The sequence below is a fragment of the Emydura macquarii genome, unplaced genomic scaffold (assembly GCF_026122565.2).
Source record: "Emydura macquarii macquarii isolate MOO-44397 ecotype Brisbane River unplaced genomic scaffold, CSIRO-AGI_Emac_v2 contig_1451, whole genome shotgun sequence".
Taxonomy (NCBI): domain Eukaryota; kingdom Metazoa; phylum Chordata; order Testudines; family Chelidae; genus Emydura; species Emydura macquarii.
In genome coordinates this window covers 11,407,467-11,431,700 of record NW_027131588.1, presented here as the reverse complement: position 1 = coordinate 11,431,700, position 24,234 = coordinate 11,407,467, and the positions used below count along the sequence as shown (strand labels likewise).

Below are 24,234 nucleotides of genomic sequence, written 5' to 3'. Positions count from 1 at the left end.
TTCCAGTGATATAAGTGAGAGGAGAACCAGGCTCGAAATGGGTTAAGTAATCTGTGTTACCAATAATGCTTTAGACTATTCAAACTCAGAACAGATGCTCAGCAAATGAAAACTGGCCTTGCTCTGTTGAAAGTAAACGGAGCCCGGCTGATTTATACCAGCTGGGGATATGGCTCTAAAATTTAAATAAAAAAGTTTATTTTTTGTGCTTCAAGCTGCCCGAAATTAGACCGAAAGGTTTCCCTTTCGTTAACAGGGTCAGGTTCTGAAGCACTGCCAAGTTTTTATTTTGTTTGTATTCCCAGCGCTGTAGAGAGATGTTTAAATGGCAGTGATGGGATGTCCAACCTGCCATCACTAGATCACTGGTTCCAGTGTAGTTCGGTAGCGGCTGAAATGTGTTGGATGGCCTGTGTGAAATGGCTTGGTGGCCTGACTCCAGTTTCACGTTGTATGTCACCCCAACCACCACCTCCACTAGAAGACTTTGATGGCAGCCAGAGCACTAAAGTGGGCTGAGCCTGTAGACTATTGCTGGGATTTTCAAATTAGACTGAAGCCTTGGTCTACACTTACCCCAGCGATTCGGCAGCAGTTGACGAGAGTTACGCAAACTATGCAGAAATCTTGCGTAACTCCCGTCTACTGCTGTGCTTCTCTTCTGCGCGCCGTCGGGAACCGTGTTCCCGTCGACACAGCGCTACTACACTTGCAGGGGTGGACTGCTGGATCGACTGAGTGGGTCTTCACTGACCACTCAGTCAATCCAGATAAGTCGATCTGACGGTGGCGACTTTGCCGCCATCAGTGTAGACATAGCCTAAGAGAGTTGTGCTCCTACATACATCCCATTGAAGTTGGGTGCCTCACTCCTTTAAGCTGCCTTGGAAATCCCAGCCTAAACTATCCACTCATCTTATGGGACCATCCCCACAGGCTGACTTGAGGCACTGGCAGACAGTGCGGGAAAGCTTACCCTGCTCCTTCTTTTCCTGTAAATGATGTGAAAGTTTCATTCACCTGGGCTGTTAAGATTTTGTCTTTCATAAGCATTCAGTTTAGAAAAGGTGAATTCTGGAAACCAAATGGAGCTGGTTGCTTTAATGAGGGGGCAAGGAATGGAACAAAAATGGGAAAGCTGGCAGTTTCATAAGAGGAAAACTCTCTGTTTTCTGTGCTGCTGTTTGGTTTAAGAGGGTGTTTAATAAATTGGCAGAAACCCACAGCAGGCAGGGCTCGCAGAATTATCTCTGATGGGGTTCACCACAGGATCCCATGGAAGTCAGATGATACTCTTCCCTCCCCTCTCCCCCTCTTCTTCCCATTGCACTTTCACATGAGGGGAAAAAAGAGAGAGAATGAGTCTCTTTACTGAAATAGCCTCCTCTGCCTTTTGCACATTCCTTGCTTCAGTCACATTTAGCAGAGATCAAAATCACCTTTAGCTGAACATGAACCAGGAGTCTGACATGTAGAGTCTGTCCTTACAAAGGCAGTGAATAGTTACACTTTTTAATATTGGATCCATGGGCAGGGAGATGAATGAAGAAGAACCTGGTTTATATCACACAAGTCCTGAGTGCTAAATTCTGCACTCTCATTTGTTTGAATACCTGCAGGCAGAATTTAAGCAGCATGCGTGTATTGGAGGGCAGAGTTTGGCCCATTGATTTCAGTGGGCGTCGTGTAACTTGGAGTAAGATTTGGCGTGGTGGATGTGCATTTCCAAGGGTAGAATTTAACTGTAACTCTTGACACACAGAAGACTACAGAAGATCAGAGATGACAAATACAGGGAAATGTTATTTCTGTCTACACTGGATAATTTGGACCTGTTTCCCCACACTGCTACACCAGTTTTACACCAATGTAAATTCACTGATCTTGCTGTGTGCGTGTTTTACTACAATCAATAATGTTTGTATTTAGAATACAAAGGAGTCATTAGAAAAACTCCTGATTTCTCCAAGCCCATTGAAAATTAACTCAAATTGTGTCCCAGGAAGAGGTGGTTTTTTTCAACCTGTATTTTAAATAGATCGAGAGCCTTGCCCTGCTCTTACTGAAGGTCAGTGGCCAAACTGCTACGGTTGTGAGAGAGAACAGGATTGGGCCTGAGGTTTGTAAAGCATTTTGAGCATGAGCGGTTGCTTACAGTGTATGTTAACAGGTCAGAAAGAGAAGGTGAATATCTGAATGGAAATGCCACAGGTGTGTAGGTGGGTGAAATGTAATGACCTGAGCTGGAAATGAGCTAGAATGCAGGGTTAGCATCCCTACTCTTGCAGAAAGCACAATGGGATCTTGAAGTGGTTATAACCCTGATTTAACATTTCACCCAAAAGTTGGCACTTCCAGCTGCACGGCACTCCTTCACATCATCCTGGGACACTGGCTCAGTGCTGGATCCGAGGGGAGCGTGTCATCAGATGAATCAGTAATGCAACTTCCTGCAGCACTTGGCTCTTCCTTGAGAGCCTCTCATCCAAATACTGACACAGCCCAGTGCCTGCTCAGCATGTGCAAGCCGGAGCTCGTGTGGCTTAGCATCATTAAACTGTTTTGGGAAGCTGTTTTCTAAACTGCCGTGGCTTTGTGCTTAACTAAAGAGTTCCAAAGCCAGTTGCATTTAGCTTTCTTTCCTTACCCTGCCTGGCGGCTTATCTGAGCCTTGGTTTAATATCACTTCAAGGGAAGGGGCATGAAATCTGGCATGAAACCGGGCATGAAACCTGGACAATTTTCTCCATCACTCTCCACTGACTCGGAGGCCACCAGGAAAGTGTTTGTCAACCCATAATCCATGTATCCATGCATTGCAGTGCAAGGATGTGCCAGTATTGCTTAGTTCCTCTTGCTGACCAATTGTAATCTATAGACACAGAAAGGAGAGTGTCTTATAATTAAGATTTTGTTTAGATACAGTGTGACAGTTATGAACAATTAGACAACACATTCTAAACTGAGATACAGTTAACCATTGGTTAAATTTATATATATGAGACATGATCACTGTAAAATTAAGCACAACTAAAAGGTGTGTTCCCAAATTATGGCTGCAAATTATGGCTGGGAATATACTATACATGACACATTTTGTTTCCCTTTCAACTAGTGACTTTGAGTGCCTCTGGGTTTGGGTGCCCAACTTGAGATGTTTTAAAGAGGCCAGGTGTTCAACACATGCTGAAGATCTGGCTCCTTTTAGGGGGTCGCACTAAAAAATGGAGGCTCCCAAAATCACTGGTCACTTCTGAATATTTTGCTTGATGTCTTTTGGAAATTTGCTTTTCAGCTCCCCAAAAATGTGCTTTACGAGGTTTTGGATGTGATGATGAACAGTAGCAAATGGACAGGGCCAAAGTGGGCTTAACACTAACATACCTTTTCATGTCTTCAGGAACATGAGGTCTTCTGGGAAAGCTTTCAAGAGGAAGAGCTAGTGGACTGCACAGACATCGACGAGAGTGGGACCTGCAACGGGAAAGTCTTCGCTTTGGATATATACATTAAATTTTTTCAGTGCCTCTTCGCCAATTGCTAGAGGGCAGACTATTATCAGACATGTCCATAGCCCTCAAGCAAGTTTTTAATAAGGACAAGACCTTCCGTCCCAAACGCAAATTTGAACCTGGGACCCAGAGGTTTGAGCTCCATAAAAGAGCACAGGCCTCGCTGAACTCTGGAGTGGACCTGAAAGCAGCTGTGCAGTTGCCCAGTGGAGAAGACCTAAATGATTGGGTGGCAGTTCACGTGGTTGACTTTTTCAACAGGATCAACCTGATCTATGGAACTATCTGTGAGTTCTGCACAGAGAGGACCTGCCCGGTGATGTCTGGGGGCCCTAAGTATGAGTACCGGTGGCAGGATGACCTGAAGTACAAGAAGCCCACCGCATTGCCAGCACCCCAGTATATGAACCTTCTAATGGACTGGATTGAGGTGCAGATCAACAATGAAGACATATTCCCGACCAGTGTGGGTAAGTCCAAGCAAAGCCTAGTGCCATAAACTATATTTCATTCTGTGTGCCTGGAATGCTCCATTTCTTTTCCTAATATTAGGGACCCTTGAACTCAGGGTGTTTGAATCTGGAGTGGTTGGGACATGTCAGGCATTCCACAGAAACAGCATGTAAAACGATGAAACGTTAGCTTGCTTTTGTTTTTAAAAATATTTAAAATCTTTTCCGCCCAGCCACTCATCCCTGGTAAGCCATTTAGCTTAGTTACTTAAGGGTGGCAACAGAGATGGCAACAATGCTAGTAGCCTATCCGAGGCTAGTCAGGTCTAAATTTTCACTGCCTTGCACTTTAGGTAGCCATTTACACTTATAAAAAGTGAGTGTAAAAGGCTCCCCAGTGAGAATGGTAGCATTTTACATCCGCTTCTCTACAGTGTAAATGGTTGTGCACAGTGCAAGGCAGTGGAGAATTAGGACCACAGTGTGGACTGTTATCCACAGTCCCTTTGCTCCCTTTCTGTCGCCCCATCCTCTCCCACCATCAAAAAAAGGAGTGGGGGAAAGCGAGCAACTATCCTCTTGTGTGTGCCTAAGTCTTTATCATGGCTACTGCTGCTGTTAACTAAGGATGCAGCATTTACAATTTCTTTTTATTACGGCTGACTTCTCGCAGGTCACAAAGCTGCATGATTATCCTAAGGGATAAGGGAACATCGCTTATCCGTGAGATGTTCAAAAAGGATCTGGCTTGAGAGAGGTAAAGAGTAGCAAGAGAAGGGCGATATTGAAATCAAGAGGTTAGAAAATTACTCACACTGGTTTAATTTAGCAGGGTTTGTTGGGAGATGAGAGGTGTAGCAAGTTTGCATATATTGATACATAGTAAGCTTTGCTGACCTTTGGATTACCTACTGCACAGCTCTGCTCATCATGTGGGTGGGCAGACTTGCTCCAGAGACGTGTCCCTCTTCCTTTCCTCTTGTTGCATATCAGTTTGAAAGGTGGTGGTTACAGGCTGTAACCTAAACTCCTCCAGTTCATTGCACGGCAGGAAGAAGGCAGGTTTCAAAGAAAGCTGTGCCTCATTTTATGAGCAGTGGGAAGTGGTTTTGGTTTCTTCAGGTCTCCTTGATTTTTGAACTTTCACTGAATGTATGTGGGCCGTGTTGTACCGTGGTTGTGTGATGGCCTGTCCCGGTGTTTCACTTCTCTTTGGTAATATTAGTGACTTTGTTTATACGTGCAGAAGATATTTATGGCCAATTCTGTAGCTTTGGAAGAGATAGATAACGTGTTGGTAGCTTTTATTGAACCAACAAATAATTTATAATAGCAAAGCTTTCATCTCTAATAATCTCCTTCTTTGGAAGAGGTGACTGGAAGAATTTTTTGTCCTGAAAGCTTATGGATTATGAATTATTTGTTGCTCTAATAAGAGAAATCATGTTGTTATCCTTGTCTACTTTGTTGTTAAATTCCCAAAGCCACCTCCTTGTTAAATAAAAGCAGTTAGCTTGTGTCTAGGAGATGGATTTCCCACTTCCTAGTTCAGGATGAACCTCTCAGAGCTGTGGGAGAGTGCCAAGTTCTATCATTTTCACTCCATTCCAGGATGAAAGTCATACATAACAAGGGGATCGATAATACCCTCTGCCAGCTTCCTCCTCCCACCAGCCAAAATCTGTTTGTGTATTGCATCACGTGAAGAGAACGTTGTGGGGCGGGAAAAGGGACTACTACCCACTGCGTGGCTCTGAAAGTCTGAAGTGTCGAGCACCCACAACTCTGAAAATAAGTGGGACCTGCCCTTTCTTCTGAATCTTTAAGCAGCATGGGATGCCCATCCCCCTCTCCTGAAACGCGCATGCACTTTCTCCGTGGCCCCCCAAACACCCTCCTCCCAAGGGTTAGTTTAGAAGGCGTCTCTGAGGTGAACTCCCCACAGATCTCTGAATCGGTTCTTGCCGTCCTGTGGGTATTTCCCCAGGCAAGTAAAACTGGACCCATAAAGCAGGAAGGGTAAATGCATCTCCCTTCACAGTTGCAGGTGAAGCGATACCATCCATGGCTGCTGGAGAACAGCAGACTTGAGTCTTGGCCTTCTGGTTCACTGGTAAAATAGCTTTGCATCCTATAATGGTTGAGCCAAACACTGCTGGGCCTTGCGTGGGCGTTCTCTCCTCTCTCTTGGAAGTGCACCTATGCTATGAAAACACAGATGCAAAAGCAGAGGTTGTGAAAACTTCATGCCTGAGACCAGATTGTCCCATATTAGGGACTTTTCTCCCACTCCCATGCATGCCTTCTTTCACCTCTGCCAAACCATTCAAGTCCTTATGCCGCCCTGATTGTTTCTCTTTCCTGGGAGAGTGGAAATACAGCTGGTTCATTGCTTCTCTTCTCTGTATTCTTGCACCGGTTCCAAGGCAAGGGGAGACTTATTAATTGTTTGTAAGTTTCAGTTAATTTCCCTGCTGTGTGGTGGGCACACTGGGCTGGGAATGGAGCAAGCCGGGGACAAGGGCAAAGGCAACCAATAGTGGTTTGAGAGGAGAAAAGAAACAACAGAAGGTCAATAAATATACTTTGCATATTCAAAAAGCTGTGCAATTACTGGCTAATTAAAGTTCATAGCAGCCCTGTGAGATAGGCAGATAGGTATTGTCCCTACTTTACAGATGGGGGAAACTGAGGTTGGGGTAAAATGACTTGTCCAAGGCCACACAGGGAGTCACTAGCAGGGCCAGGATTAGAACAGAGGACTCTCCTGAGTTCCAGTTCTGACATCAGCTGGAGGACCCTGGTCTGGCTCTTGCACCATAGCACTGGGCATGGAATTTCAGGTAACAGTGGAGCAGCTTAGTGCTACCTGGATCTTATCAATTTGGCCAGGAATACAGATCATTTGTGTGATGACTTACCAGTGGCACAATACCCATTCACAGACAAATTTCCGTCACTCTCATTCACACAATTAACTCTTTTCTTCTCCTACCCTGGTTACGCACCTGCGAGACAGTCACTTCAGGAGGAGATTATAGATACCCTACTGCATAATAGTGCCTTTTCCCTAGCTTACTAGAAATATCTCCTGCTCTGGGTACATGAGTACCACCCAGTATCTACTTCAGGCATTAGTTTCTGTTTTGGATTGATTGTTAAGGCCCAGATTTTGGGTGCCCAACTGGAGTCACCCTAAAGTCCTTATATTTAGAGATGTGGAGCATCCATTGACTTGAGCTCGAGTTACGGATGCTTGCCACCTCTGACAATCAGGCTCTACACATCCCAAGTTAGGTACCCTAGATTAGTGGCCAAGTGAAAGTTTGAACCTAAATGTCTCCATGAGAGCCAGTGCTGTCTTAGTGGTTAGATCTGAAGGCTGGGCGTCAGAACTTCTAGGTTCCATTCCTGGATCAGTTAGTGACTCCTTGTGAGACTTTGGACAAGTCACATAATTTTTCTGTGCCTCAGTTTCTGCCTAGGTAAAATGGAGATAACGGCAGCCCAATGATTAATGTATTGTTTGGAAAGGTCTTAGAATAATAGCTGTTCTTAGCTGGCACATTCCATCCATTTTCGGCCTTTCACTGTCCACTGTACAAGACAGAAGCTTTGGAACAGTGCTGTGCCATGCCGTGATTGCTGCTGTCTGAGTTGCAGCCCCCTAAGGTAGAACTGCACCCCGAGCTCTCTACATTCTCCTTTCTAGCATCTCAGTTCTCCCTGTTTTCATTCTGAAAAATTAATCACTGTGAAATTCCAAATGCTCATTCCTCAAAGCAGCTGAAATTGATTATAAACTGGCATATCTGAGCAAAAAAGGTTTATCCTGGGCCATGCACTGTTGCTGCTACCACTGTAGTTTTAAAGCCCAGCATTGCTATACCTCTTCTTAGGCTGTCTTTATGGTGCAGCTACTTTTGTGATCATAAAAGGGGGGGGGGTGTGAAGGGTCTGCAAAAAGAAACTGTGCATCATAAAAGTCTGGTTATTAACGGAGGGATTCATTTATTACTATGCATCTCTGCAGGGCACAGTCTTCCGTAGATTCCTTTTTAAAAAAAGTGTGTTTCCTTTGTATAGGATTTGACCTGCCATTTCCATTAGCAAATGAATTTACTTAAGGGAATCCAAAGAGGGATTTGTAATGGCAATCCACAGAAATTGTACACATTTCTTAAACTAATCATATTAAATAATGCTCTCTTTAATTTTATGTACATCATGCAGACTATTTAGAGGAGGATTTCCAGAATTATAATTAAACACAGATTTTACTGAAGAGCTCTTTGAAGGGAGTGGAAAATAATTTCAGGAGAGCCAGTCCTGTTGATTTATTTTTATTTTGGTTTGGTGGTTGTTTTGTGTTTTCCTTTCCTTTGTGGTTAAAAAACTGTAACTAGGAACTGGGTGAGTTACAATTAGATGGTTACCAATTTATAACGCAGACATCTGTATATATTTACACTGTACTCTCAACCCTGGGCCATCTATTAGAGACACAATCTGTGTGTTTCCTTGTGTGCTTTCTCCAGTCATTCTGATCCATTCATTTGCTGATCTCAGAGTCTCTCTCCCTCTTGCTAGTGTCTGCTGCTGCTAACACACACAAATGACTGAGAGATGGGAGCAGAACCTGGTATGGGAATGGAGGTGCTGATAGCAAAGTGGTGAGTGGCTAACAAAACCACTTGCTGAAGATTAGGGGCATTTCTTTCAGACAATGTAAAGCTTTAAAGGGTCTTTTGTGATGATGACCTCCTACTGAGAAGAGAAGTTTCCTTAATTTTTCCCATTGTTCTCAGTTACTTTGTATGATTTTTTGTGAAGTGACATTAGAGCATGTCTGAGACGAACAGTTCTAGATATTGAAGTTCTTTATATAGCCACAAATTTTAAGCTTCCTATGTTCACCTAATCATATGCCTCAACCTTTGCTTATAGGGTTTATATCTGTAGTAGGGAAGATAGTTCAGTCTCCGTCCCTGTTTTGCAGCCATCAGTGCCGGTGCCAGTTAACACTGAGTTTGATGGCAACATTTTTATAATTAATTTTTTATTGATTTGCATAAAGAAACAAACAGTGAAAAGTACAAGAAGGTAAATGACTTCACCGCTTGTCGATTTTTCCAGATACCCACGCGCTTCATGGGATCGCCAGCACAATTAGAGACTCATGCAGTTTTACAGCTTCTCAAAGCTGCAAGCTGGGCAACACAAACCCAGAAAACATTACATAAACATAACATCTTTGGGTGGGGGTAACATTAATAAATTAGGAGATGATGGACATGAATAGGGAGAAGGAGGGAGAGTGGGATACAAGGAGAGGAGGGAAAATGAGAATGTGGAATGGCTGATCTGAGCCATCTTAACGTTTTTGTTTTATATAAATGTATCTGGGAATGGGGTTCAGATTTCATACAATTGCTCTCTGTGGCAATAAGCTCTTCTTTCTTCGGTTGCTAAGTCAGACAGGTCCGAATACTGCTCTATTCTGGACATAATGCTCTATTCTGGACATAAGCTGATTCTTCCCTTTTTATAAAATTGTGTGCTTGGCTCATTGCAGTCCTCAAGAACCAAAGTCTTTGTGGTGAAGTTAAACCCAGTTTAGCAGGTGGGTGGGTAATTTAGGATATAATTTTCAGCTGAGGTTTGGCTACTGAAGCCTAGCACTATTGATGCGGACTCTTCTCCAGCAGAGATTAACTCAGTGTACGCCATCAAACAGGCATCAGATGGCACCAAGTTTCAGTGACTCTCTACCACGGCTGGATTCAGACTGATGACTTAGCAACAAAAGGCTCCATAGCCTCTTACGCATCTCTCGGACCATCCACTTTTTTTTTTTCTCTTCTCTTTATGATCTCTGGTCAGCAGGTAAAAGGCATGGCGAACATTTTTATATTCTAGGATCAGGACGTAGTAGATCCTAGGGACAACTGCAATATTTGGTGAATTGCAATTTTCATCTGAGAGAGTTACTGGTTACAACATGCTGTGGGTACAGTGCTGAGAGAGGAACTGGGTGATCTAACTAACAGCAGTTTAACGATATGCTCATTGTGTGCCCCAACTCCTGCATAAAACAAATTAAACTCGATGGCTTTTCTCCCCTCCTCCCCGATGGAGTCTTACATTGGGCATAATTCTTTTTAATTTAGATTTTGGTAGGGAAATGTTTCTCTTTGTAGAGTCACTGGAAAAAATATTCAGATTCATAGGTTTTTAAGGGCCTGTTATCATCTAGTCTGCTCTCCTGCATAACAAAGGCCAGAGAACTTCACCACGTGACTTTGCATCAAGCATGTAACTCGAAATGAGAAATCTGGTTAAGAGAGAGTATGTTCTGGTAGATTGAACATTGGCTGGGAAACAAGAACTTCTGCATTGTAGTTCCAGCATGGGTAAGTTATTTAAGTGGTGGTGTAAGTTACACGTTGAGTATAAATTGATCAGGAGCACCAACTTGGCATTCGGAGGAAATGCAAAGTTACTTATGTTCTAAGAGACCTTGTCTAAACTAGGATTTGGAAGGTGTCAGCTGACACATATTTAACAGCCTAGTGTAGCAAGGAAAGTGTTAAAGCTGAGGCTCCTCCTTCGGCTTTCGCTCCACCAGTTTAACACATCTTAAAAGGTACGCTGCCTTGCGTACAGAGTCTGTTAACGCTTGATAGCTAACACCTTCCGAATCCTGGTGTAAGTGAGGAAGTGGTGCAGTATCCTCATGGGAAAAGTTCTATAGAATGTCATAAGGATGAAACCGAGGACCCTAACAGACATTTAATATTTGTATAGTTTCTTTTTAACCATCCTGTAGGATTTTAAGGCAGGGTTACGAATCTCTGTTAAGTTCCGTAGGATGGTTCAAAAAGTCTATAGAATAGTTATAATTGTCCATTACTTTTCCAGTATAACTTATAAATTTTAAGGCTTTTCCATATGGGCAGGAAATCAACTAACAGACAAGTGTAAGTCAAAGCAGGCTTCTGCTACTTTTGCTTCTCATCTGCTTATGCCAAGGCTGATGCCCCCCTTCACCCCCTTTCCCCTTTTTTAGCCTTTGGGACAACATATTTATGGTCATGGAAGTGACAATAATGTTAAGGATGTAGGATAAGATTAAAAAGAGTAACAACATAAATGATCAATTAGTTACAGTGAAAACTTTGTGGGAAAATCCTATAGAATCAATATAAAAATCTTTGGTTTTGGGCCATCCTATAGAAATAGAGAATTGTAATCCTACTATTGAATCCTAAAAAAGATAAACAAAAAACAATAGCAAGAGTTTAATTCTCTATTAAATTTGACAGGTTTTAAGAGTAATTTCTGTTTAAAAAAAATCCCTGTTCTTTTCTTTTTTAGGATGGCAAGAGCGGTGATTAACAGCATTCAAATCACCAAGTCCAAATTAGTGAGCCTGTGAGTAGCTTCGGAAGTGGCTTGGTGTAAATCCAATATCACTGATAAACAATCAAAGCAGACACTGATTTGTGGTGTGATCCATATTTTCCTGTTGAAAACCCACAATGTGACTGTGGACATCTCTTATCTTCCGAGGGTGTAGGAGATGATAGCCTCTGCCACACAGTGTTCTGAAATGGTTCAATATGGGTCATCGTTTCCAGGGTAGTTTGAAGCCTTTTAGGGCTTTTTTTTAAGGTTGGCAATCAAATGTTTGTTTGGGACATTAGCGTCACCCCAGGATTCTTTCCAGTGTGCTTCAAGAATGAATGAGGGAACGTTAAGAACTTTAGTCCTGTTAAATTTCATTAACACCTTATCAGGTTAATCCCTATTAAATTACATAAGAATTTCCATTAGGGAAGAATTGGCAACTTTAAATCGAGTTTATTAATTTCACTCTGCCAGTAGCACTTGACTAAAAAATATAAACTAAAACCAAAGGCATATAATGAATCGTACACCCTTGTCTCCCTTCTCATGGGCTCTGATCCTGTCCTGGTACTGGTTATTAATTAAAGGCCTGAATGAACAGGTGTGCCCTGACTCTCGCCACGCTGGACTCTGGTGGACTGTTTGGGGAAGCCAGTTCTACAGGGCAGCAGAGAGGAAGGCAAAGATTTCTCCTTCCCATTGTGGGAAGTGAGAGAGATTAAAAGAGGGAGATGTTTAATTCTCCTGCACTTTTTGCCCTGCATGAGTGAAGAAATCAACAAGGCAAAGAAAGGTGTGTGGTCATTGCGTCTCTCCAGTCGTTAAACTACATCAAGTTTCCTACATTATATTTCAGTCTCCTCCTCCACCGCCCTGTTTTCTGTTCCTATCTTTCAGGAACTAGCAGATGTCTCAGCATAAACTAGGCCAGAAGATAAGCAAACTCACAAACTTGGGAAAAAAACAAACAAACCAGAGTTGTTGCCTCCTTCATCAGGGCTGATAAGCATCCCACTAGCCGCCTCTGGATAATGAACAATGCAGTTTACAGGATAGAAGTCTGGCCTTTTCACCACTTCAATGCCTGTCTTGTGTAGCTGATTATACTTCGGAGCAATTTGGTTCCTTGTTTTTACATGTCACATAATGTGCTTTTACTACCCTTAGGCTCTAGTGCCTATCAAAGAATAAAGGATCAAAGCATAGAAGTAGTTTAGACAAGCTCCAGGCCCTATCACTTAATTACTTTGGAGGTAATACTGATCTCCACAGCTATCGCCCATCCCGTCTCTCGTGCCATTTTAATCAGGAGCAATTGCACTGCCCTTTTAGTGAGTAGACTAATGCCAAGACGCTGGCTAATTTTAAGTTTGTAAGTATGTAATATGGAGACATAATTCAGAACAAATTGGATGTTCTTTAGGGATCGGATATCATGAGGTTTAAGTGACTAGTAATTTTATTGTACAGCAACAAGTTATGGTCAGAATCAGGACAGCTTTGGCCAACTGCTGCTCTCATTTACACCAGTATAACTCCATTGACTTCAGTGGGGCTGTTCTGAACTGGAGTTACTGAGAGCAGAAATTGTCACTTGGACTCTCAATGTAGAATGTCCCTTTTGAGGAGTTCCCAAGTCCTTGATATTCTGAAGTGCCCTTATCATCATCAGAAGAGCTTTCTATAAATGACATTGTGGAGTGCCAGATTTAGTCTATCTCAGTGGCTTTCATAACAGTTTTGCTCCATTTCGAAACCAAAAGGTATGTTTTCGAGCTGCCAGCCCTACGCACTCAAGCTGAAATTTGAAAATCAGACTCTTCTTCCCACCTCTTAAATCGTGACCATTAACAATCCATGATCAGCACTGCCTGCTGCAATCCCCAGATGAGTTGATTTGGGGTCAAGGGCAGTAATTTGCTGCTGTTGAGGGGCCAGTAGCAGATTACAGTGCATTGGAGCAAAGTGGGAGGAGGGAAGGAATCGTACCTCTGTGCAGCAAGATTCCTTCCCTGTGCTGTCTCTGAGGTGGTGCCAGCTACTCCCTGCCCTCCGTTCCCCCCACCTTGCACAGAGGAGATTGGAAAACAACCATCTTGCCCAAAATTAGGAATCAAAACCGCTCATGTTCCCCCCCCCCCCGCCTTATTCAGTAAACTTGAAATAAATACGTTTACTGGTCTGGTACAGTGAGTGAGGCCTAATGATGTAGCTGAGAAGAACCTTTTCCAAGTGCAAACTCTGTGCTTCACCAAAGTCCTCTTTGCCAATGCATGCTGCCGGCTTGTTGCCATCTGTGCAGCTTAAGGGAGGACAAAATCTGCCTCCAGTTCAAACATGTAAATTACGCCTTACCTCAGTCCCCTGTCGACAGGAATCTGCAGAGGAAAACAGCAGTCAGTTCTCTGGCATTATTTCGCAAAGAATCTTTCACTCAGTTGGCACAAGGATGGAATTGTTTCTCACCTGGAGAGGATGTATTACAGGACTGGCTCCCCGGGTGTCTAGTTTCTTTATATCATGGCCATCACCATGGTATTTGAGCAACTTGCAAGTTTTTATTAAAATGAACATAAGAAGGTTTCAGGATTTCTCCATGCTTCAGGGATTTTTTTGTTAATGGTGGGATTAATGAGGAAAGCTCAGGGTTAGGGCAAATAAGTGGGTTTAATATTTCATTCCAAAGGGACTGAAGCTTGTGCTCAATCTGATCTCTCCTGGGAGCGAGATGCAGATCTGTGGGCCAGTTACAAGAAGAGCTTTAGCCCCTGCATACACAAATCTTACTCCTGGGTTTGCCAGTTCAGCTGTTCCAGTGGGAAGTAGCTGCAGTGTCAGGTCCTGACCACAGATGAGTCAGCTGTCCCGCGTAACTAGGGCTAGCCTCAGAGAGAGCTCACAATCACACTATCAGCCTGAACTCCAAACTCCAGAATCTATTCTGTTGAGGAACTTGTGCAGCAGGGGTAAAGTTTAGGGTGACCAGATGGCAAGTGTGAAAAATCTGGACAAGGGATGGGGGGTAACCGGCACCTATATAAGATGAAGCCCCAAATAGCGGGACTGTCCCTATAAAATCGGGACATCTGGTCACCCTAGTAAAGTCAGCAGTGTATTTGTACATGGTGCTGGAGTTCACGTGGTGTGTTTTGAGCATGAGGAACTGGGTGCCTACATGGGGGCTGGTTATTGATTAGAATGGAAAGCAAGTTTGCCAGTGAGCTGTGGCATTTGTGAATGACTTTCCTTTGCAGAGCTAAATGACGTTATTATGAATAAGGGAAATAACTCTTTATGTGAAACTTTTGAAAAGCGGCCTGTGTCCGAGATGTTATGAGACTGCAGGTGTGTGTGACATTTGGATTTTGGGTGTCTCTGGCTGTTTAGCAACAAGAACCAAAAGAAAGTGAAACTCGCACAGAAAGTTTTTTAAAAGGGCCCATTTTCCCCCATTAGTAAATATTTTGCCACACAAATATTGTGGAAAATTCAGTTGTGCTCTGAGGAGTTGTTTATTGTGTAACATTAGGGTATAAGCTTTTGAAAGCAGTGACCATGTCTTTTTGTGTTTGTGCAGAACCTATCCCAGAACCTATCCCATTGGGGCCCTGATCATAAATGGGGTAATGGGGTCTTCAGATGCTACAGTTATTCAATAATAATAGTCTAATACAATTTAATCATTAAGGAGTAAAGTAAAGGAATTTTAATACATCTTTTGGTGCAAATCTCAATACAGTCTTCACTGTGGAGCTGCTTGGTTGCCTCTGTCAGATTGCACTACAGATCAAATTCCAAAGCGTTGTAAATAGATGCAACTTCATTACACCTGTTTACACCACAGTTGCACCAGCTGACACCAGGTCTGAACTTAGCCCTGTATTTTTTTTGCAAACAGAAAGGTAGAATAAGACAAAATTAGAACTCAGACAAAAGTCATGATTGGGTTACTTTAAATACAACCCTCAAGTCTTTATAGACATTTTTGGACTTAATTCAAGTACGTACTTAAAAAGTAAATGGTTAAACACCACTTCTCATAATAAAAACCATGTGTGATCCCTTGTGCTTTAAAAAAAATCATGGACCACATACTCAGATAGTTTAAGACATTAGTAAGCACTACTCTTAAATTCCTCAGTACTGCAGAGCGTGATTATCATTACCAACGTTATCACCGTTGTTTGTTCTTATTTTGATTATGCCAGAGTTGTACATAGCATTTACAGGCAAATGCAGGCCCCTATTCTGAGGAGTTTACAAGCTGTTAGACAAAGGTGAGCAACGGTTTATGGGAAGGACAGTCTTGGTGTCATAGTTCCCACTAATGTCTGCTAGTTATATTCTATTCCATGTAGGTTTTTCTGTCACACACATCCCCAATGTCTGTTCCAGATATGACAATGTCCCCAAATCTGAGCACCTTCCAGTAGCGTGGTAAGTAGTGTGACTGATATCTGTCACATGTGGCTAGTTCTTTAATTCTCTTCGCTTGGGAGAGAATTGTGTGTGCAATGTAGTGTGTTAGTTTGGTAGAGTTTTTCAATGTACGTGATGCTGTGTATTCATATTGGAGAAGGCAGGCTGGAGGCACTTAGAGTGGAAGGTTTGCGATGTGGGAGCTCAGTAGTCTCAGACTAGCCCCCAAGAAAGTTCTGTCTCCTGCATAGATGAGCTTTATCCTTGTGGTAGAAAATTCCATTGTACCTATGGAGTGGAGTTATCCTTTGTAGTATTCATCTCAGAGCTTTAGGTATCCGGGCGCTAGCCATTGAGCATCTTGAAAATAAGGACAGTGACCTTGAACTTGACATGAGCTGGAGCAGTGCAGTTAAATGGCTATACACCACTTTCCAAATATATGTGACAAGTTCAGTTAGTGGAGAAGCAGGTGGTAGCAGAAGGTGATGGTGTGCAAACAGAGTGGCTGGCAAAGGGCAGCTGGCAGAGTGGTTAGCAGAGCGACTGGCAGGACGGCTATCGGGCAGCTGGCGGAGTGGCCCGTGGAGTAACGAGCAGCCAGCAAGGTGGCTGATGAGGTGAAGTGGCAAGCAGAGCGCTGGGTGGCTGGCAGGGGAGCCGGAATGTAGCGGCTGGATGGCGAAGGTGAACGCCACAGCTGCCCCTCTAGACGTTGGGTCTGCCCTGACTAAAGAAAACACTGATGAGTGGGGTGCTGTGAAGGGAGGGGCACATTAAAGGAACTTCTAGTTGCTGGACTTAATAACTTGAGGCAAAAGGAAATGGCCCAGCGTACTCTGGGAGGGTGTTTTGTTCATGGTTTTATGCATGTGAATCCTTTTTGCGGCGTTTTCCCGAGTTAATGCCGGGTTACTTTTCCCCTTTTATTAAAAGTCTCTTTTCTACACTCAGTCTCTGTGCTTGTGAGAGGGGAAGTACTGCCTCTAGGGGTGGTGTGTAATTGTCCCAGGTTACTCAAGCCGGTGTTGTGTTGTATTGTTGAAAGGAATCCCTAGATATTGAATCCAGCCTTTGTTGCTGCCGATTCCGACTGGCAGAAGGGGTTACCGTTTTGTACTGAGGGAGCCGTGTTGCCTGCATTTCTCTCCTAGCTACACAGTTGAGTTGCAGACACAAATGCAAAGGCATGCAATTGTTATGTTTTTATATTAAACTCCAAATTAGGTTAAGGAAACATTAGTTAAGAGAGAGAGACAAAAAGAAAACGAAGAAGAGCCTATCCTTTGTGCCAAGGTCATTTCATAGGAATAACCTTTGTATGCCAGAGATGTGCTCTCAGTCATTATCAGTTGTCTTCTGCTCTGCAGGTGGTCAGTGGTTGTTCTAGATGTAGTTTCTATTGTTTAAGATTGTATGTTCTGTCCTAGATGTGTCAGCCAGTAACTAAAGTGGAGAGCAGGAGGCTGAGTGCACTAACTTTTACATTTAGTGAAATTTAGGCGGCCTTTTGCCCCTGAAGAATGGGTTCAGATCCTGACTGGTGCACAAATGAAAATAAGTGTGGTAGTGCCTTCTCACGTCGCAGAAGCATTGCACAGCTTAGCACTGTGCCTCACAGAAGGCAGTCTCTGTTCAATGGAAACCCAGCACTGGAACAGCAGAAGTTGTGGGCAGAGCTACAGCATTTAAGACTGTTCACACCACAGCCTGCCTGGTCTGCACTTGGCTCTAGTCCTTCTTGTCATGCCCTGATGAATGGGAGAGGCCTGATCCTGGGAAGTGCCGGGCACATGTAACTCCCATTGACTTCATTAAGAGTACTAGATGCTATGCATCTCTCGCAGGATCAGGCCCTAAATTCACCCACAAATCCCCAACTTTTTTAAAAACTAGAGAATACTCATCTCATCTACAAAAGTTCTGGGTTCAGATGTGATTCACTGATAGATAAATGAATTATTAGGCATAATAATTAACAGCATATCACATCTTAAACCCTCCTAAAATTAGTGGACCAAATTCTGCTGTATTACATAAGTATAAATCTAAAGTAACTCCACTGCCAGTTACAGGAGAAACAGCAGTGTAACTGAGAGCAGAATTTGGCCCAATATCTATGTTAGTGTTGATGTATGCTGTGCCAGTTTGGATATTGTTTGGTGGCGATCAAAATTTAAACACTATTCAGAAGCCTAAAAATGGTCAGACTCCTACCCACAGATTTCTGATTGGCATGGGCCGGGAACAGCCTTTGCCCAAATTTGTTAAGAAGAGAAGAAAATAAATGTGGAAAGACCAATGCCATATGTGAGATGGCGGAAGGAAAATGTGTGGTCTGTGTTGCTGATCCTGATTGCCTGCTGTCGCTTGTGCATTGGGATCACTTTTACCTGTGCCTATGTAATTTTAATAGGCACTTGTCTCAAGTGACAACTTGCTGTACCTAAGTACCAGCTGGAAGGGGGAACCAGATATTGGAGGTTTCGTAGGTGCCAGAGGTTAGAACAAAAACAATACAACTACTGTGGCAGACGAGTTATTTTCATCAGCTTTTAACTGACCGTCCACCGCTGTTCTTTGTTCAGCAGCAACACGAAGCACAGAGCCATCTGGCAAATGCAGAAATAAGGGGGAACCGTCCCCAACCCCTTCTTATTGGAGCCTCGGCTTGTTTGTCATTGAGAACTTTGAAGCCAGCTTTTAGCCATGATCTGCCTGTAACTGCACTGTCTGGGTTTAGCTGATCAGCTTCCAGTTTTTCATTTGGCAAGTTTAAAGCCAGAAAAGACTGTTAGATATTCTAATATGACCTCCTGTATATCACGGGTCATTAAATGTCACTCAGTTAACCCAGGTTTTTGTTGCTCATGAAGTCAAATAAGGAGCAGTTTGTGTTCGCCAGCTGCATGTCAGACAAAGCAGTATTAGAGTGAGGATCACGCCACTGAATGAGCCGGGGCATATACGTCAATATTTATCACCCCTAAGTGAGTGAAATAGGCATTGTCATTGTGTGGTGCCCATGAGGGTAAAAATAATTTTATTTGTTTAAAATAGACAATCAGTTCAGAAATCTGAAAATGACCATTAAAAGTTCTGCTTTGTAAGTCACGCTAAGCTGGAGTGCTGTAGTATCGAAACATGCCAAGTGCTTTCAACCTTTCTTCATAGGTCATGTTTGCTAAATCCATCATCCTTTTTGTCGCTCTCCTCTGGAATCTCTCCAATTTGCTCACATCTTTCTTAAAGTGTGGTACCCAAAATTGGACACGGTACTCCAGGGCCGAGTGGAGCAGTTACCTCCTGTGTCTGCTGTCTGAAGATAGCTTTGGCTATTTGCTCAAGAAAAGGGGAAGGAGTTTAGCTTTACACCCTGTACCTTGGGGCTGATGAAGAGAGACACTTGGGCCTTGTCTACACAAGCAATTATGCCGGCAAAACTTTTGTTGCTCAGGGGGGTGAAAAAAACACACCCCTGAGCAACATAAGTTTTGCCGGTGTAAGTGCTTGTGTAGCCGCATTAGTCGATGGGCGAGAGTTCTCCCGCCAACATAATAAAACCACCTAAATGAGCAGCAGTAGCTATGTTGGCGGGAGAGCGTCTCCTGCCGACATAGCGCTGTCCACACTAGCACTTAGGCCGGCAAAACTTATGTTGTTCAGAGGTGTTTTTCACACTTAATGCCAGCCCCTTCTCCCTCGTGGAGGCATAGGCGGCGGTGGCGTATGCAAGGCCAGCAAGACTCTTGCCGCCCTTCAGCCACTGAAGTCGACAGTGCCAGTAGGTGCTCCACCCCGCCTGCTCCGATGGTGCGGGGGAGTCCACCTCCACGGAGTCAAGTCGGGTCGGTACCAACGGTGCCGGGGGTTGCTGAGACCGGTGCTGGATGGGCGACTCCGCTCGCCGCCTCGGTACAGGTCGATCCGGTGACTGCGACCTGGGATGACTTCTAGGGGAGCACCCTGCTCTACCCTAGGAACCGGTCTGCAGGAGATCTTCCTCCCCATACCAGGGATCTCCTGAACCATGCACGGAGTCCCAACGTGGGCTACCCCAAACGCCAGCCCCTTCTCTCTCATGGAGGCATGTGCGGCGGTGGCGTATGCAAGGCCGACAAGGCTCTTGCCGCCCTTCGGTCATCGGAGTCAACAGTCCCAGTAGGTGCTCCACCCTGCCTGCTCTGACAGTTTGGGGCAGTGCCAAGTCGGGTCTGTGCTGATGGTGCCCTCTGCACCGGCGGCACGCTGGATACCGCGACAAAGCAGGATGACTCGGAGCCAGCTCAGGGCTCCATGAGCCAGGCTTTCAGGCGGATTTTCCGGGTCTGAAAGCCTCTCTCCTTCCACAAAAGGCTTCCCTCTCATGCCTCAGGCAGTGGGAGCCAGCAAGCGGGAAAGCCTTCCCGCCGAAAGCACGTGGCGTGAAGCCATGACACCGGAGCATACCTGCACCCGGTAAAGTCTGAGCTAGTCTATCTTTAAGTCTCTAACTACCACTACAGCACTTTATTATATCTAACTAACACAAAAAAACCTTGTCTAAAGTTTAAACGCGGGGAATGAAGTGCTTGCAGTGCAAGTGCAGGCGGTTCCAGTAACTGCCACAGGCAGAAGGAAGGAACTGAGGGGGCGTAGGGCCGGCAGTGCCTCATATACCGTGGCATGTGCGCGGGGCTCCAGGGGGCACCGGAACCGGCTCTACGGGATCTGCTAAGGGGAAAAAAGTTCCAGTAGCCATGCACGGAGGCGTGCACACACCTATAGTGGAATGGACATGAGCAGCACAGCTCGAAGAACATCAGTTACTGGTAAGTAACCGTGTTTTTTGTCCCCACACCGAAACATTGGTGCTGAAAAACAGAATATTTTGATTTTGAAATGTTATCAAAGATCCTTAGGGCTGATTAGAGAATTGCAGTGCTATTTTGTCTTACATTTTTTCAGGATGAAATATCTTCCCCCACTCTAGAGAAAAGAGCAGCATGTCTGGAATAGAGGTCAAACGTAGGATTTAGGAACCTTTCACAGATTGGAGTGAAATACTTGAAAATCCTTTCCTGCCTTCTGCCCCTCACCCACTCTCCAGCCTCTTCCAAACTGAGGTTTCCAGTTTCCCAACACAAGAGTCAGCAGGACCCAAATGTGTGTGGCCAAAGGGCAATTTGGAACTCAGAGAAGTTTTAACACCTTCCAGTCTCATGATCAATCAGTTTTTGGTTTCCAAGTGGAATACTTTCAACCTAAGAATTTGAGAAGGCCTTGATTTTTGTGCTTTTATTCCCTTGATGAAGTCGGTGGGGCAGGCATTATGCTTTTCTTATGATACTCTCAATACACTGCCATTATTCATGCTCTTCCCTTTCCTCCCCCAAACTTGAATAAGCGAAGCAGCACCAAAAAATATAGGGAACAATCCTGATATGGCAGCTGTCCGGACTAGACCTGGCAGGTCTTTCACATCTCTGACTTCTGGTATTTTAAATTCTCATTGGTTTCTGTGCCTCTCCTCTGGGCAAGTCCGAATCATAAGTAGAGCAATGTAAATATTATATCTGGCTATTTTTCAGAGGATTTCGGAAATATTTGTGGAGTACATGATTATTTAGTTATAATTTGTAGAACAGTGGGGTTGAAAGTCCCAATGGAAATCGAGGCCCATTTGTATCAGTTAATGTTACACGCATTTAGTGGGGATCCTTGCCCTGAGGAGCTAACAATTCAAACAGACCAGGCAGACAAAGTGTAGGAGGAAGGAAGTACTGTTATCCTCATTTTACGGACAGAGAACCAATGTACAGAGATTGTAACACCCGAAGGTCACGCGGAGTTTGGGGTAGAGTTAGGAATTGAACCCAGTTCTCCAAAGTCCAAGTTCTTTGCAACCGTAAGTCCATCCTTCTTCCTTGTCAACTTATTGCTTTTCAGTAATATTTATTTTTTTCCTAAGAAAAATCCAGCACATAGGAATGACACTCCTTTATTCTGTTCAGTTGGGGTTTTTTTTTTCTGTTCTGCTTTTCTGTTCCTTCACCGTGCCATCCTATATTACTGGCATGCCCGAGATGATGCTCAGTGTACAGAGTGAAAAGGACTCTGGTTGAACAGTGTTTGTTTCTTTAGTGGTCTCCTTCCCATCCATAAATTCTAGTGTTTCTTGATGGTTGTTGTTTTGCATGACTTAATGGGAATTCTGTGGCTTCTTTGACCTTTCTAGGGGAACACAACTTTTAAAAAGACATTTGTATTTCCTGCAGCCAATGTGCCCTCTGCTCATCTCCCTGGAGCAAACAGTGCAGACATGAGTTTCAGCAGCATTGTTCCTGGCTTTTCCCAAGGTAGCTTTTATAACACTCAGCTGCTATGCAGAGTCGGGGAAATTAGTTGTCCCACATTTATGATTTGATATCAGCCGGACCAATTCAACATTTTAAAGCTGGCCCCTAACTTTTTGCCCATGATTGATGGCTGAACTACTGTCACCTGTGGCTGAATTACAGCTATGGACGTGGAGCATAGTCACTGTCTGAAGGGCCTGAACATCAAGAAGAGAAATGAATTGTTTGGAGTGATTGGAATTGTGATGGGATGAAACAGAAAAAAGTGGGCTAATATTAGGAAAAAACCTCCTGATGATGATGAGCCCTGTTAGGCTGTAGAATAGTCTTCTGGGGAAGGGATGTAAGATCCATTGTGAGAGGTGTTTAAAACTAACACTAGCAACTAAATGGTAGAGAGAGAGCCTGTGTTTCCAGGAAGGACTGCTAACCTCTATTAAGTCCATTCCATCTCTAACATCCAGCAATCAGATCCTCAGTGGATGTAAGTAGGCCTGGCTCCTTTGAAGTTAATGGAGCTGTGTTGATGCAAACCAGTTGTGGAGCTGGCCCGAAGTTTTGGTGACTTTAGGGCCTGATTCTCCATTCTGTTAAGCTAGTTTTATAGTAGTGTGGTGCCATTGACCGGCTTCAGTGGAATCATATGGCCAGATACCGGGTATAACAGAGTAGAGAACCAGGCCTGTCATCTCCTACAGTACATTAGACTCGCCAAACTCTGCTGCCCTTTCCCATCCACACCATAGTCCTGGTAAGTCACTGACGGCTGTGTCCAAGCGTCTCTCTTTCTAAATTCTACTGCTATTGATTTTTTGTAGAAGGTGGTCAGATTCTATGGTGATGGGCAGCAGTGTAAAATCCTATGATAGTTAAATGTTAATCCTTTATGCAGGGACTCCTTTCCCATTAGTTCCTTTCTCTCACTGCACTCTTGTCCTTTCTGTGGATGATAATGAAGTCTTCACTGGGCAGCACCGACTGCTGAGTAAGAAGGCTGACTTCTGGGTAAAGGTACTCCCATCTTTCTTCATTAATGTCCTGCAGCTCACATCACAGCAGTCTTCGTATGGTGCCCTGTTTGGCACAGCTGGCCGTTGGCATTAGAAAGCAGTGATGCAAATATCTTTTTAAAATGTCCACCATATGAGGCAGCTCCGTAGAGATAGCCGACTGGTGATGAACGGAAGGTTTTTTTTCCTTTGATACCTGTGTGCCGTATTTCTTTATTTCACTGCTGAATACAAGCCTTTGGCGTCTCTTGTTACTATATGACTTGGGCTCTACAGAAAATATGGCCATGGCAAACACACACAGACCCTTGCATTACTTCTCACCTTCAAATTGCTCAGTGTCCCGAAGAGAGCACCATGATGTGTCACATTCTGTCCTTGCTTACATCTGTGCAATGCTGTTACACCCACAAAACCCAGTGACCACAGGGGATTGCACGAGTATAATTTGGCTGAATGTTCCCTTGCATTGTGCTTGTAAGCATCTCTGAATTGACACCGCTCCAGGCAGCACCTTTGTGCTTGGGCAGCTGTGATTGAAGCCCACCAGCCACCACAATGGAGAAGCGCAGGCAACAATGCAAGGCAAGAACCAGAAGCCGTGTTCTGCTTATGCAGCTTGATATTTGCAGCTGGCAGATGAAATCCAATCACAGCAGCGGGGCTGTGGTGAAGCCGGCTCGTTTAACTGCAGACGAGAAAGAGGGCTGATGGGTTGCTGAAATACTGTTTGGCTATCATACTTTCAAAATGAAATAATACTCTCCTGTTTCTTAAGTGACAGACGGCTTTCCCCCTGTATTAGGATTATCTTTATTTTCCCCATCCTGATGCAGCCTGGGTGAACCTTCTTTAGGTGTGTCCATTCAACCACCAGACTTTCCCTCCCTGCTATTGCTGGGCAAAGCTGCCTTCACATGCCTGAGCAGTTAGAAATAAACCAGCTGCTAGTAGACTGCAGCCTATGTTGCTAGCTAGACAGTCTGACACAGTCGCTGTTGAGCTGGGTTGATGACTCAGTGCCATGAAGAGGAACTGAGCGGGCATCCCTCACAATAGAAAGACACCCCCCCTCCCAAAAAAAAAATCCTTT

General features: G+C 44.1%; 1 protein-coding gene across 3 annotated transcripts in view; it reads left to right on the top strand.

Annotated features, from left to right (window-relative positions):
* MOB3B (MOB kinase activator 3B) overlaps positions 1-24,234 on the top strand; it is a 128,287-nt gene that overhangs the window by 50,108 nt on the left and 53,945 nt on the right. For all 3 annotated transcript variants that reach the window (XM_067553179.1, XM_067553177.1, XM_067553178.1), the window contains one exon: positions 3,401-3,982. In XM_067553179.1, the coding sequence (XP_067409280.1) occupies positions 3,565-3,982 (418 nt within the window). In that variant the 5' untranslated portion in view covers positions 3,401-3,564. The remainder of the gene's footprint in view (positions 1-3,400; positions 3,983-24,234) is intronic.